Consider the following 13,682-nt stretch of genomic DNA (forward strand, 5'->3'; position numbering starts at 1 on the left):
ACAGAGATATGGACAAAAATTTTATGAAAATGGTTGTTTTATATTTTGTACATTTTCTTTAGAGCTACTTTTGGTTTCATACTCGGGTCGAAACAATAAACTCTTATAGAGATTGAACAAATATTTTTTTCAACAAAGGTTAAATAATTTAAATACAGTATGTATATAGTATGAGTCGCATATAATAATATAATTTTGAATAAAAATACAATAATTGAAATTGAGGGGTTTGTTCGACTTTTATTTGATTTCGTTTCTCCGTAATGTTGCCGTAGATCAGATTTCTCATGGAATATTCAATGTTAGGGAAAATTGTTAAAATCAGGGATTTCTTATAAAAATTTGAATAATGACCTTCTATATAACATTTTGGGTATATTTAATGATTTCTAATGATGAGTTAATATGCAATGCTATTAGTGTGGTTAGCAGTGACGTAATTATATCTTGAGATTATATTGGTTGTAGGGTAGAAATGTGTTACAATATTTGTTTTAGTCGACTACTTTGTGGATGTCAGAACAACTTTTTCATGGTTTAAATTTAAAGAAATAAAACAATTGAAAAATGGACAAGACAATAGCAATAAAATTGTGTTTCCTAATGTGGGGTAAGTTTTATATTGAATTGTTTTTGTAGTTATGTTAGAGTAGTTTTTTCTCTGATAAATATGTGAGTCACTTATTTTTTAAATAAATTATTGTGATGTGGCTGTGTTGGTTCTTGATCTTTTATATGTATATATAAAAATAATGTCATGTTTTCAAATGTATCACTTAACATGATGTATTTCTAAATCGCTTTACGTATTATAAATTATACATACATTTGCCTAAAAAGTATGAAATAAGTGATAAAAAATATCTTCATGCCAAAAAACTTTATTTTTCTTTCAACGTTTCATTCAATACCGAAAGAAAAATCGAAATATGTTAAGAAGAAAGAAATATGAGGTAACTTTCGATCTTACGTCTAACTTGTTCATCCGATCTTAAGAAAATTTATATGAGACATTTTGCAAAAGAAACTTTACGAATAATATAGGTATATGGACCTATACACTTAGTCCGGCCATAAATATTTTTAAAATTAAAAGTGAAGAAAATATTACTTTTGATTTTGTAAAGTTTCTTAATGGTTAATTATGATTGTTAATTATTTTATTCATTTGGCGCCAATTTATTTTAAAATATTTTGTGATATTACAAAAGAGTGGGGCGATGAAGAGAATGGAATGCCTTTGAGTGCGATACATAAAGTAGGTATGGTCCTAAATATAGCTTTCAAAATACCCTATATTTGTATTAGTCAAATGTTTCTATATCGGTTTAACGATACATACAATAAAACCTCTTCTAAATATGTCCGAAAAAGATTTAGTCCTCTACGTAGTATACGAAAGTAGTAAGGGGAAGAATTCAAAGAATTCTTGTCAAATAAGAAGTATTTATCTCTATATAAAAAAAACAGCACTAGTAATCATTTCGTGTATTCTACCAGGTGGCTTAGGATTTACAGTCTAAAAGAGAAAAATGTAGTTTTTAGTTCTCAATTACAAAACAAACTTTAATATAAATATTGCGCAATTTCGGTCATGTTTTTGTGTGGCGTCTTTTCTAAGAAGAGTGACTCAGACATATTTTTATGAAAAAAGTATCAAAACAGCGACAAAAGTTAATCTAGATATAATTTTTGATAAGTTATTTAAACCGTTTAACATTGTTTTGTCCAATAACCAAGAATGATTGTTTTCGCAAGGCTTGGCATCGGATCGTAAAGCTCAATTCCCCAATCTTGGTTAGATAAAACATTCCGGACTTCACCAGAGCTAAATCCTGGCCGTCATCTAGTCCTGATCTTTATCTAGTGTTTATTATTTATGTCCAGTTTAATAAAGTACAACTTGCTCTAAAACCCATTATAATTTAGATTCCCTAAAACACAATATGCCATTGACATTGAAGAATTTTTCAATAGGAAGAATTTGTCATTACAAATTAGGTTAAGTCATAAAGTTAAGTTAATCTAGAGAGATATCAAAGACAAACTTTTGCTTGCTCTCAAATTCGGTAATTAAGAATAAGCTCAAATGATATTGAAAGGCTTCGGATGAGACTAATTCCGGTAACATTTATATACAAAATAAGATACAGTTGAAAATCTATTCCCTTGTGAAACAGTAATGAAAATTTTAAGTAGTGTAAGCATAAATCTACTGTAAAAATTTTTTTTTTGTTACACGTTGTTTTATTGTTTTAACCTTACTAATGTAATGAATTAAATCTCTCCCACTTCATATACGAACTTTATACCATGAAGTCTAAGGAGTTTATATACTTGAAAATGTAGAGTTTGGATAAGTGAAATGTTCCGTTGTTAACTAAATTAATTTCATAGCAAGCGTGAACTTCCTTCTAGAATAGATATAACATCAATTTTGCTGAAATCTGACGGTTATAGTATAAATGTTTCATTTCTTTATTTATTAAAAAGTTCTATCAAACTTCTGTTGCTTATTGTCCTAACATTAGAGTTGGCCGTCGTTTAAGCGATTTACATATGTCATGGGTTTGTACGTTACCGGTGTTTTAAAAATTTCTATTTTTGATGAACTGGAATAACCTTGAATTAACCATTCCAGCTTTATCTGGAAAGATTTCGACGGCGGTAAATATTACTAGAAACTTCGATTTGGATAGCCTTATATCCAACATGTTTCAAAATGGTGACAGAAGTTACCCAGAGAATTCGCAAGGCTATTCAAACAGTGATCAGGTAAGAATTGTCAAATAATAGTTATATATCATTTGTGTATACATCTTCTTCTGTTATTATTTATTTTGGCATAAATACGACAATAATAAACAAGAATATTTCATAGATATATATTCTGTTTTATTAATATGTATGTCATTCTTTTAATTTATTTATATTTAATTTTAAATATTATTTCTTTATGTTTTCAGAGGAAGCCGCAGTATCAGGAACCATCAAATTCTTTAAATAATTTTAATCCTGGAGACAATTATCCAGGATATCCACCGAATGACTATCAGGTGTGATCTTTATATGAGATGACTATTTATTCTGAAAAAAAAAATACAAATTTAAATATCATGCTAAAGTCAAAGCATATTTTTCGTCTTAATTTAATCTGTGCACATAAAATTCGCTCAATTATGTTAAAATTATTTTGCATTTTTGATAAAGGCGGTAACGTATTTTAGGTAAAATAAATATATGAATAATATTAAATAAATTTGGCTTATTCGTAACATAGGTACATCTGTACGGATGGATGTATGGATTTGGTGATAAGGGATCATGAAGTAATTATGAATCAGATACTAATTATGAATTAGATTTAATACATAAGCAGAATTCTTAAAGACCTTATACTTTATTATTATAGTAAGTTTACTTACAATTGTGAATGAAAAACACAGAAATTTGGTTTTGAATTTTTCTGGGTATGTGTGTGTGTATGTTTGTCTCTATATGTGTATATGTTATATGTGTAATTTTTTGAACAATAAATCATTTTCAGAGCGGCCGTCCCCAATACCAGCGGCCAAATGGTGTCAATAATATTTACCTGGGAAATAATCCCAGCTACAGTCGCCCTGGAAGCTATCAAATTAGACCAAATCAGGTTATTATTATAAATTATTTTGTTATAATTTCGTTCTTCATTTAAGTCACGTGTAAAAATAATCAAAATGGAACGAAACATCACGAATTTGTTTATTCATTGCTCGATAGAATTTTCTAGAGCCTTTAATTAAGAAAAGTCCCTATTACAAAAAACGACCGCGTACGGAATTCAACTTTCCCTTTCTCCAAATGTTTCAGATTAATAATCCCCAAGGAAATGTATGGAATAATGCAAATGAGAATCCGGGAATGAATTATCCAGGTGGTACGCCATTTTTCCCCGGCAATAGTGCTCAGGTAAATTTACCATTACTCAAAATATATTTTTGAGGGCAGGTCATATTTTCTATTGTACGACTTAAAAGCCATTATATTATTATGTTAATAGTTATTGATTCACATTAACCTCAGTGATATAACACTTTTACAGAATCCACAATATCAACGACCAGGTGGCGGTTTCACGGGAAATCCCTCTAATGGAGTTCCGGTATAGCTTTTAATTTCACATATGAAATATTCTTACAATTAGCTAATGGCATGTACAATTTTATAATTCGGTACAAATCGAAAAAGAAAAGTAGTAGAAAATGAAATATATACGATAATTATAAATGGTTTGGTCTGAAACAAATTTTGATACGAACGTAATTTTTATTTCATTTAAGGCTTATTATCGTCCAAAACCGGGAATGGGTAGCAATTGGATCAATGGAAAACCAAATAATAAATATGATCCTAATGTACAGGTACTTAATACAAAAATTATTAACTTATTCTTAGCAAACTTTTACTTTTGATACCCATATCGGTAGGAGTGTCTCAAAAATATCAAGTCCGCCATCTTGGATATTTCGCTTTTTGGATCTATGTTGACGTCACAAACAAAAGTGATTTGTCATTCGAACTAAACGTGAGAACAAAATACTAGCTTAATTTGTATAAAATGCTGTATTCGAAATAGAGTTGGCAAATTCTACCAAAATAAACATGGTCATTTACGTCAGATTTTGCAGATGGCATGTTAAGTTAAAAACAATAAAGGAAATCTGATAATATCTCTTCGCGGTCCTAGACAATCAAATGTTTGGGATGTTAAATTCGTTCTTCTTGAAATTAAATATAAGTAAAGAAGAAATATTTCGTTACAGGAACCTGAAGTAATGGGTTGGAATCCTAATGTATATCCGAATGGCTATCCAAACCCAATTAACGTTCCCGGAAACCAGATGCAGACACAGGGTGTCGGCCGTCCAGGGTTTGACCATCGTAACCCCGGCTTAAATCAAGGGCAGCCGATCCAATATCCGTCGGGAGACTTCCACAATTACAGACCAGGATTTCAAAATGGTGGCTTATTTAATCCGTCCCAACGTCCTAATGGATTAAACAATCAATTACCAAGCTTACAGTACACGCCAAACTTTGACCAGAATTTAAATTACCCCGACCCTCAAAATAGCTACTTGAATAGAAACCGACAAAATAAGACAGAAAAAGTAACAATTTCAGCAGCTCCTACTGATATATCCTCACAATCACAACATAAAAGGTAAAACAATAATAGTTGGTGAAAACATCTCAATTCTGTTAATATTAATTTTTTATATTTTACGAGTAATTTTTGATATATGTATTTGTATTTGAAATTAAAAGAAACTCAACTGAAAATATGCTTTTTAATACGATGTCATGCATGGTATGAAGGCAAAATTTTAGGTCACGGACGAATGTTATTAGCGACTTAATACGAATAGAGAACGCGCTTGTTTCAAATTAAACCAAGTTATATTCAACAATTGATATTTCCATTTCTATTTTAAATATGGAAGAAAAAAAAAACTTTTTGCGTTAGCGGTTTCAGTTATTTTAGTCCATAAAATTACCGTAACAACTTTAAGTTTTAACGTTTAGTCCTAGTCGGATGAAACAATGCGTCCAGGACTGTCCCACCACCAGCGACTACAGTCCGCGCTGTGGAAGTGATAACGTGACATATTTTAACGAGGAGAAATTCCAATGCTCCCTAAAATGCGGTTTCGGTGAGTCCATAGATGTTTTATTATTTAACGAACACACTTAGTTTTAATGACATGTGTTACAAATTAAAATGTACCTACATTTTTGTTCAACGTCTGCACCGTCCAGAGATTTGCATTTTTAATGATATATGCATTTTGTTTCTAGCGTGCATTTTGTATGTGTGATATACATTTACATAATTATATAATCAGAGTAATTTGTAGGTTTAACGATATCAGTATATTGCTATTATGAATGTATAAATATTATAACGTACATTATATAAAGTATTTATATATATATATATATAAAGGATTTTAGGGTTATTATGTTAATATAATTTAATGACACAGTATATATTACGTGACAAAATTATACACTCTGTAAGGGCTTCAGCCAGTATTGGAATATCAAAATCTATTGTATGATAAATCCGATGGCTTATACGTAGACCCTTGAGTGAAATCGTATTGATCTACATTACAATTGGAGTTCTTTACTATCGTTTACTCTAAAGGCTACTTGAAAGAATATTAAACTTGTAGACATTACAGTAAGAGGCAATATGGAACACATTAAGGTATTTTCATGAGGATGTTTGTGATTCTGCTACGGAATATCTAATAAATATTTAATATAATAAGATATTCTTATATCCTACTCATTTTATATTACTTTTGAGTATATGGATGAGTATATGAGAATATTTAAAACATTGGTCGCGTATTTAATAATTCGAATTAATCTGATTCGATGAATGAAAAAACTTATATCAGCAGATGAAGAGAATAATAAAATTAAAAGAAGTAAAGTCAAGAAGTAAATGTATGAAACAAATCTTAAGTAATATGTACAGTACTTACACGTACAGTCTGTAATTATAGCGTAATCGATGTTAGGTTATGCTGATGGATTAACGTGCCAACTGAGGCGTGCTAGGGATCTATGTTTAATTTACAAACGGCATACATACAACACAACTATAATAACACGAAACATAATATACGTTAGGAACCCGGCATTGCCAGATTTGCGTTATTAGTAAAGGAATCCATGAAAAATGTGTACAACAGACGGTTTATTTAGCAGTATAGTAGACATTTTAATGAGTACTTGAGAACTTTTAATAATCAATAGTGTAAATAAAAATGTTCTTAACATATCCATATTAAATGTGTCTGTTGTTTCAGATGTGAAAATTATAAGGAATGGAACATGTCCGAGCTGATTTGATCTGGCTTAAACTGTATAAAAAAATATAAACTTACGATGCCAAACATAACTAAATAATCATAAATATTACATAATTATATTAGTAACAACATTTAATGAAAAAGAAACATTAAATGAAAAAAAAATCATTTTATTTAATCTAACTGACAGGAGCTACCAAAAAAAATTATGTAAAATATGGCATATGACATATGATTGACATATACATAATTAATTTGTGTGACAAAAACTATACATTACAAAACACAACAATTATTGACATATCCATAAACGAAATTAAAATCGTCCAAACTTGAAACATATCCGCCATATTAATTATCATTAATGAATATTTTACGTCTAATTGTAATTCGCAACGTGTCGCATTGATTTGGAAACGATTGTTAATATTTAACGCATTGATTACGTATCACGGCCTAATTAACTAATGAGCTTCGGAATATTCTTCTGTATTCGGTTTTATTAAGCGACTTGCTTTAAATTAATATTTTTTATGTTTTATTCTATTGACGAGCTAAACTGGGGAAGGTATTTTGAACAAGTTAAGCGTACTCCACTGTCCATTGAATTATGCATTAAGTTGCAACTTCGAATTACTATTAAGAATGTTGTAAAACAAACCTTTTGTATTTTTAATATATTCATTTTCTATATACTTATATACTATAACAAGAATCTATTATTTTTTTAACTGTATTAAAATATCTATTAACGAAATTATCAATTGTTTTATTTATAAAACATAAAATCATAAAGATGACGAATTTCTGTATCCACTCATTGTTGGTAAATGAAAAAATGACAATTTATAATAATATATGAAAAAAATGACGCAGTAGAACAACAAATCCTTAACCATGTTGCTTCAACCTCAGTGAGTTTAAGAGTCATAAAGAATTACTTCCAACATTATAAAGTATCTTACAGAAGCATTGTCTAGATTGAAAACTAATGCCGTTTAGTTAATGTCTAATATTTGGATAAGATACAATAAAATTGGTTATAAATATACAATTAATGCAAATAAAACGGATCTATTGTCTGTCAAGTCGATAAGCGTAATAGCAATATTTATCTAAAGAGGAATAATAGGCTGCGGTGAGAGTGATAGCGGCGCACGTTTACAAGCTATTGTCAAATCGGTAAATCGAAAGTGTCGTTATGCTTATCTCCAGGGAAACCATATAATAATACAGGATTTTGATTTTACAGTTAGGATGTGGCGTACTCATTCTGTGGCTATGTTTTTTTTTATATGTAGGACAAAATTTGAACTGTAGAACTGAAAATTTTAACGTGTACATAACACGTGAAAACTATAAATGAGCACGTGACTATTGTGTCTTGTTAGTGTAGCTTAAAAAGATTCATAATTTTGTTAGTTATGAAAGTCTTTTCACTGTTCGTGTGCTTAGTTTATTCCCCATTCTTTAATTGTTTTGACAGGATTTTCAGTAGTGTGTAAAAAAATTTATTAGTAACAATATAGATGAAAATATGACACACCAAATTATCGGTAATCCCTAGTTAAAAACACGCAAATGTGGCCTTTAACGTAAAGGTTATTTCTCAATTATTTATTTTGAAGTTAATTTTAGTTTACAGTGAATACAGAGTTGTCTCTGAACTGTGTATGATATGCGTAACCTATTCAGCATTTAGCTATATGCGATTCGTATTTGAAATTATAGAGCTGCGGTTAAAATAACGATCCAAGTTCGACAATCACAATTCTAGCTAATATGTATGGAATCAATTATATTTATATATAAAAACTACCATTACATAACTAATAAATATGTAATCCATAACTGTCGCTATATAAACTAGATAATTGAGGCGTATCTTAATTTCGTTATAAAATTTCGATAGAAATTCTCAGGAACGTGTTCAATAAATGTAGGCAATCGGCTCTTTGATTATGAAAAAGGTAAGAGGTGCTAAGAGGCAAAAAGGTGAAGTGAAATGGGTATAGCGGGAGTGTAAAAGCACCCTTGAGTGAATCTAGCCGTCTGAGGGCGTTTATATTGTCTACAATACCGTTGTGTTTCTAACAATAATTTTAATGTAACAGAAATATTTAAGGAGCAGATAAGTTATGTCGTAATAACTTTCAGGTGAGATAGTTGAAATAATATATATTTGGTTTTATAAATATACGTTTTAATGCTTATGATAAACAATTTTAAATGCTAAAAATAATATACATAGTGCTATATGTATACCACTAAGAAATTTTTAAAAACCTATATAAAATAAATATCTAGTATAAATATCTAAAACTTATTTTACTGACTTCTCTGAATTATTGCTTGTTGTGCCATACACTGCCTTAGAGCCCCACTTAAAGTAAATGTAAAAGTATTTAGACTGAAAGTTAGGATATTCGTTATTGCTTTAAAATGATATCTAAGACTTTGGCGAGTATTCATTTAAATAAAACTTAGATTTTCGGATGTACAACGCGTTTTTCTGTTATTTTAAACGACATATCTCGACGTTTCGTATACTTTGCAGTAACCGTGATCACGGACGGACGAGATGAAAATGTATGAAATAAATAATTTACAATAATAAAAAACGAGTAGTATGTCCGAAGTTAATAGTTTTATTTTTATGGTTTTATATATAACTTTACCTTGACAGTTTTAGTAGAAAACGTTACCATAGTTGGAGTGCTATGACTACCCGAGCAGTGTATATGACTGTTTAGGGGTGACTGAGAAACTTTTTTGTTTCTTGTTGATCTGTAATATTAACTACTAACCAGCTATCAGCAACTCCTAGGAGAATCTCAGTAATCGTTTGATAACTGTTTGTCCTTCGAAAATCTGCGCACACAACAGTATTAAGGCACGTCATTGAATGAGAGACGGGAAACTCTTCGTATGCATTGTGATGTTGTATGCAAAATCATGTTAAACATTTCTTATAACAATAACTGACGTCTTTAAATTTAACAACATATAACATTTAACTTGACTAGTTGGAGACGATGCTTACAAAATCAAGAAAGTTTTATTTAAAATTATGTGAAATTTGTATTGTTATTCTTAAACTAATTAATGAATGTAGGTAATATTTAAAAGAAGTCAATCTGTTTGAATGAAAGATAGTATTTACGAAGCTATTGAATGTTGAAACAACATCAACTAGCGTTCCAGAACGAAAATTAAAAATTCATGATATTACATTTTGTAGGAACGTGTAAGTAGAAATGAAATAAAAGGAAAGTTTCACAATGTTCGCCACAAAGCATGAAGTTTTAAGTAACGAGTATATGAGTAAGTTCATCGCAATTTCGTTAAGTATTATTATGTATTTATAAACTGCTGTGTTCAGTAATTTATAGGGAAATTGCATATAATTTGATAAAGTTTTTAATAACAGTATTCTTTAAGATTTTCATATGCATGTTTTATGAGTCTAGTCTGTTATTAATTTATTGAAATAATAATTATGAAACCTAATAAGGATAATTACACTTTTTGTTGTAAACGAAATTAATTTCGTCCGAAGTAATAAGACAGGAATTAACGTTGAAATCCTTGAATTAGCAAGCTCAATGTTTGTTGACTAAAGTCTCCGTAAACACAATTAAAACGGCATCCCTCATGTGGACGGATTCCTGTTGACTTAAGGTATAATTTTCCTTCGGGAATCCTGGCTTTAAGAAGGCCTTTCAATATTCACAGTCGCCCTAAGGAGAATTTTAACGACACTTAGATTCCTCGACGTATAAATTGTAGCCTTAAAACAAATTGTTTTGTACTTAAACTATTCCCGTTGTATTTTCTATTATGTTTATGAGAAAATTCTTTAATTTGTTTCTTTCTTTCTAGGTTAAATATTTCCTGCTAACTAAAATAATTAAATTTTTTGCATGTCTCTTAAATAAGTCAACTTCGCATTTGTAGAAGAATCGGATAAACGTAATTTTTTTTCTAACTTCCGTCTAGTTCATGAATTAATACAAATATAATATTAATGGTCAAGAGAAATGTGTTCTGTAATTTAAGCAGAGACATTTTATATATGTTAATTTCACAATTAATTGATTCAATTTGTAGTCATTTAGTAATTTAACAAAGTTATAAATAGCAATAATTATATATTCATATATTGATTTATTTATTATAAATTCTTTATAAGAATGGGATGAGAAAGTTATTATATTGAGGAACATTGTTCTTATTTATTGAATATATTCGTTGAGATGAGAATACTGGAAATATTTAATACACTTAAATATAATTTTCAGATTTTTACATTTTAACGAACAGTATGGATATTCAAGCCACTTATACAATACTAAAATTTACCAGAAGTGTTACTGACGCAGAATTATCGTGTTCTCAATGTTCCATGGTTCACCTGGGTAAAGAAAGTTAAAATTAACTTGAAGTTTTTATCTCAAGCAAAAATATCCTCCCTTACATATGTAGTTTTACAATTGAGGGTATGTTTTTTGTGAATTTCGTATACATTTGTTTAATGCTAAATATCCAAAGGAATAACTTACAAAAAATTAAATATTTCATTTGCATTACTGGTATTGAAGATGTAAGACAAGTAACGTAGCCAGTGTAATATATCGTATAGTATTGGGGCTGACTCCGCGGCAAGATCGCTTCACTGTGAAAATTAATCTGATTCTTTATAACAGTTAAAAATGCGTAAATCTTTTATAATTTAACACTGAGATGAGTCAGTTTACGTCACAAGTTTTATCTCCATTAAAGTATTTTAAGGTTTTTGTCACCAAAACTCTTATAATTAAGATTGTACTACATCTTAATAACTTTACTCAAACTTGTATTTAAATAATCAATATATCTCAAAGTTTCATTTAATAAATGAGATGAAGTTGTCTGAGTTATGTTTCCATAATAATTGTTGGAACTTTCCCATTACCTTGATTTAATTTTTCCTAAAAGTTTTAAAATTACCTTTTTTTTATAATTTTATCACGCTGATATTTAAGATTTTCGCGAGTATTTATTTAAATAAAACTAATATTTTAGCATCTTATACGCGATTTTAATAACCTTACTACATACTCCTGATGTTTCGGTTACTTTGCTGCAACCATGATCACGGGTAGACGAAATGAAAATGTTTGTCACTTCTTAATTTCCTAGCGTACGGCTATGGACGCCTACAGAATGCGCTCACTGTGTCTCGAGGTCCTGCCGTGTGGTCACGGACATGAGATTTTATATTTTTAATAAGGGGCTCACAGGTGTCAGAAAGATTCCAGTCAACTTCTTTATTGAATTTTTTTTTTTAAATTTTAATAGCCTCGTGGATTAATCTTGGTATGTACCTGTCTTCATCAAGGAGGATCTGTGGTTTATCATACCGAATGAAGTGGCCTGATTTGTCTATTGTGTGTTTTAATTTTATTATACAACAATAGCATTTTGCATAGTAGTTTTAATGTTTGTAATTGTTTTCTAAAGGCTCATACGTTTAATGTTTCTGTATATTAATTGCAGTGTAACGCTTGATTTGAACAGGTGTATCCATAACATTTGATTTTCAAATTGTTATGTATCTAAATGCGATCAAACGGCCGTTTGGGAGTTTCGGTAACAAACTTGGGTAAGTTCCATTCTACAGAGACATAAGTATAGCGAAGTTACTAGAGATTTGAGGTCTGTCGCGTCAAAGCGACCGGTCCCTTTCCCGTTTTCGAATTCAAATGGTCCCAATGTTGTGTGGCTTATAAAGTTTTACTCTTTGTGTAAGCTTGAAATGAAGAAATACCCTTCAAGTATTTTCCCCTTTTTGATATACGAATATCGTAATGAAAACTGAACAAAAGATACGTATTGAAATGTCAAGGAAAAGTTCGGATTATTATTCAACATTATATCCTTTTCATTTTAAATATTTGTTTATTTATTAAAAAAAAATAATCTAAATATGTCTTTGAACTTTAAAATAAGTAAAAAATGGTTAAAGAGCGTCGTAGAACTATAAAGTATATACGAAGACGATGTCAACGCCAGCTTTCAATGGTAGTTCATAAAACGCGGACCATATAATACTATTGTTACACTTTTCAAGAGAACTCGTAACTGCAGATTCCGATTTTATTGCAGTGCTCCATGATGCAATATGCGACTATATAAATCTACGAAGCAGATGGTACCAATAAAGTTCATACAAGTATCATATCTGCAGTGGATATAATTATTTTTCTGTTTATGTCGTTTCGATTATTATTCAAGGATATTATTTCACAGATTCCGTTCGGAATTGGATTTTTATTTTAAATAATGTTTTCTTTGTATTGCAAAAATAAAAGAAAAATAAATATAAATTAACTTTGTGCTTTGTAAATGTACACACTGATAAAATTAAACTTTCCGTCTTAATCTGTTTACGTATTAATACAGTCTTACAGGTAAAATTCCTGACCTTTGAATGTATTAAAAATAAAAACTTAATCATACGTTTAAATAAAACATAATCAAAAACTCGTATAATAATAAAGCATTTTTATTAGTGAGTTCACTATTTTATCACTTAAAGATAAAAAGCATAACTAATGTAGTAATTATTAAAAATAAACTCTAAGTATTTCTTTTACAATATTTTGAAAAATACACCGAAGATTATTTATTACTTTTAAAACGAAGACTCTATAAACGTAGCGAGTAAAAAGTAATTTTTAATCGTCGTATAAACAAAAGGTTTTGTATTCAACATACATATATACATTAATTTCCACAGACAGCGTTCTTAAGTAGTAGTACTCTAAATAA

General features: G+C 29.5%; 1 protein-coding gene across 1 annotated transcript; it reads left to right on the forward strand.

Annotated features, from left to right (window-relative positions):
• The first annotated feature begins 2,968 nt into the window (after positions 1–2,968).
• On the forward strand, positions 2,969–7,608 carry LOC116768628 (phospholipid scramblase-like). Its single transcript, XM_032659388.2, has 8 exons — positions 2,969–3,056; positions 3,548–3,652; positions 3,853–3,951; positions 4,085–4,144; positions 4,323–4,403; positions 4,806–5,206; positions 5,569–5,696; positions 6,867–7,608. The coding sequence occupies exons 3-8, from the start codon at positions 3,904–3,906 to the stop codon at positions 6,902–6,904; spliced, it is 756 nt and encodes a 251-aa protein (XP_032515279.2). The 5' UTR covers positions 2,969–3,056; positions 3,548–3,652; positions 3,853–3,903; the 3' UTR covers positions 6,905–7,608.
• Positions 7,609–13,682: the final 6,074 nt, after the last annotated feature.

Source organism: Danaus plexippus, chromosome 4, assembly GCF_018135715.1.
Source record: "Danaus plexippus chromosome 4, MEX_DaPlex, whole genome shotgun sequence".
In the NCBI taxonomy this organism is placed as follows: domain Eukaryota; kingdom Metazoa; phylum Arthropoda; class Insecta; order Lepidoptera; family Nymphalidae; genus Danaus; species Danaus plexippus.

Coding starts and splice junctions, on each gene's coding strand:
- LOC116768628 (XM_032659388.2), top strand. CDS start 3,904: ATGAATTATCCAGGTGGTACGCCATTTTTCCCCGGCAATAGTGCTCAG. Junction 3,952..4,084: donor TCCCCGGCAATAGTGCTCAG/GTAAATTTACCA, acceptor ACACTTTTACAG/AATCCACAATATCAACGACC. Junction 4,145..4,322: donor ATCCCTCTAATGGAGTTCCG/GTATAGCTTTTA, acceptor ATTTCATTTAAG/GCTTATTATCGTCCAAAACC.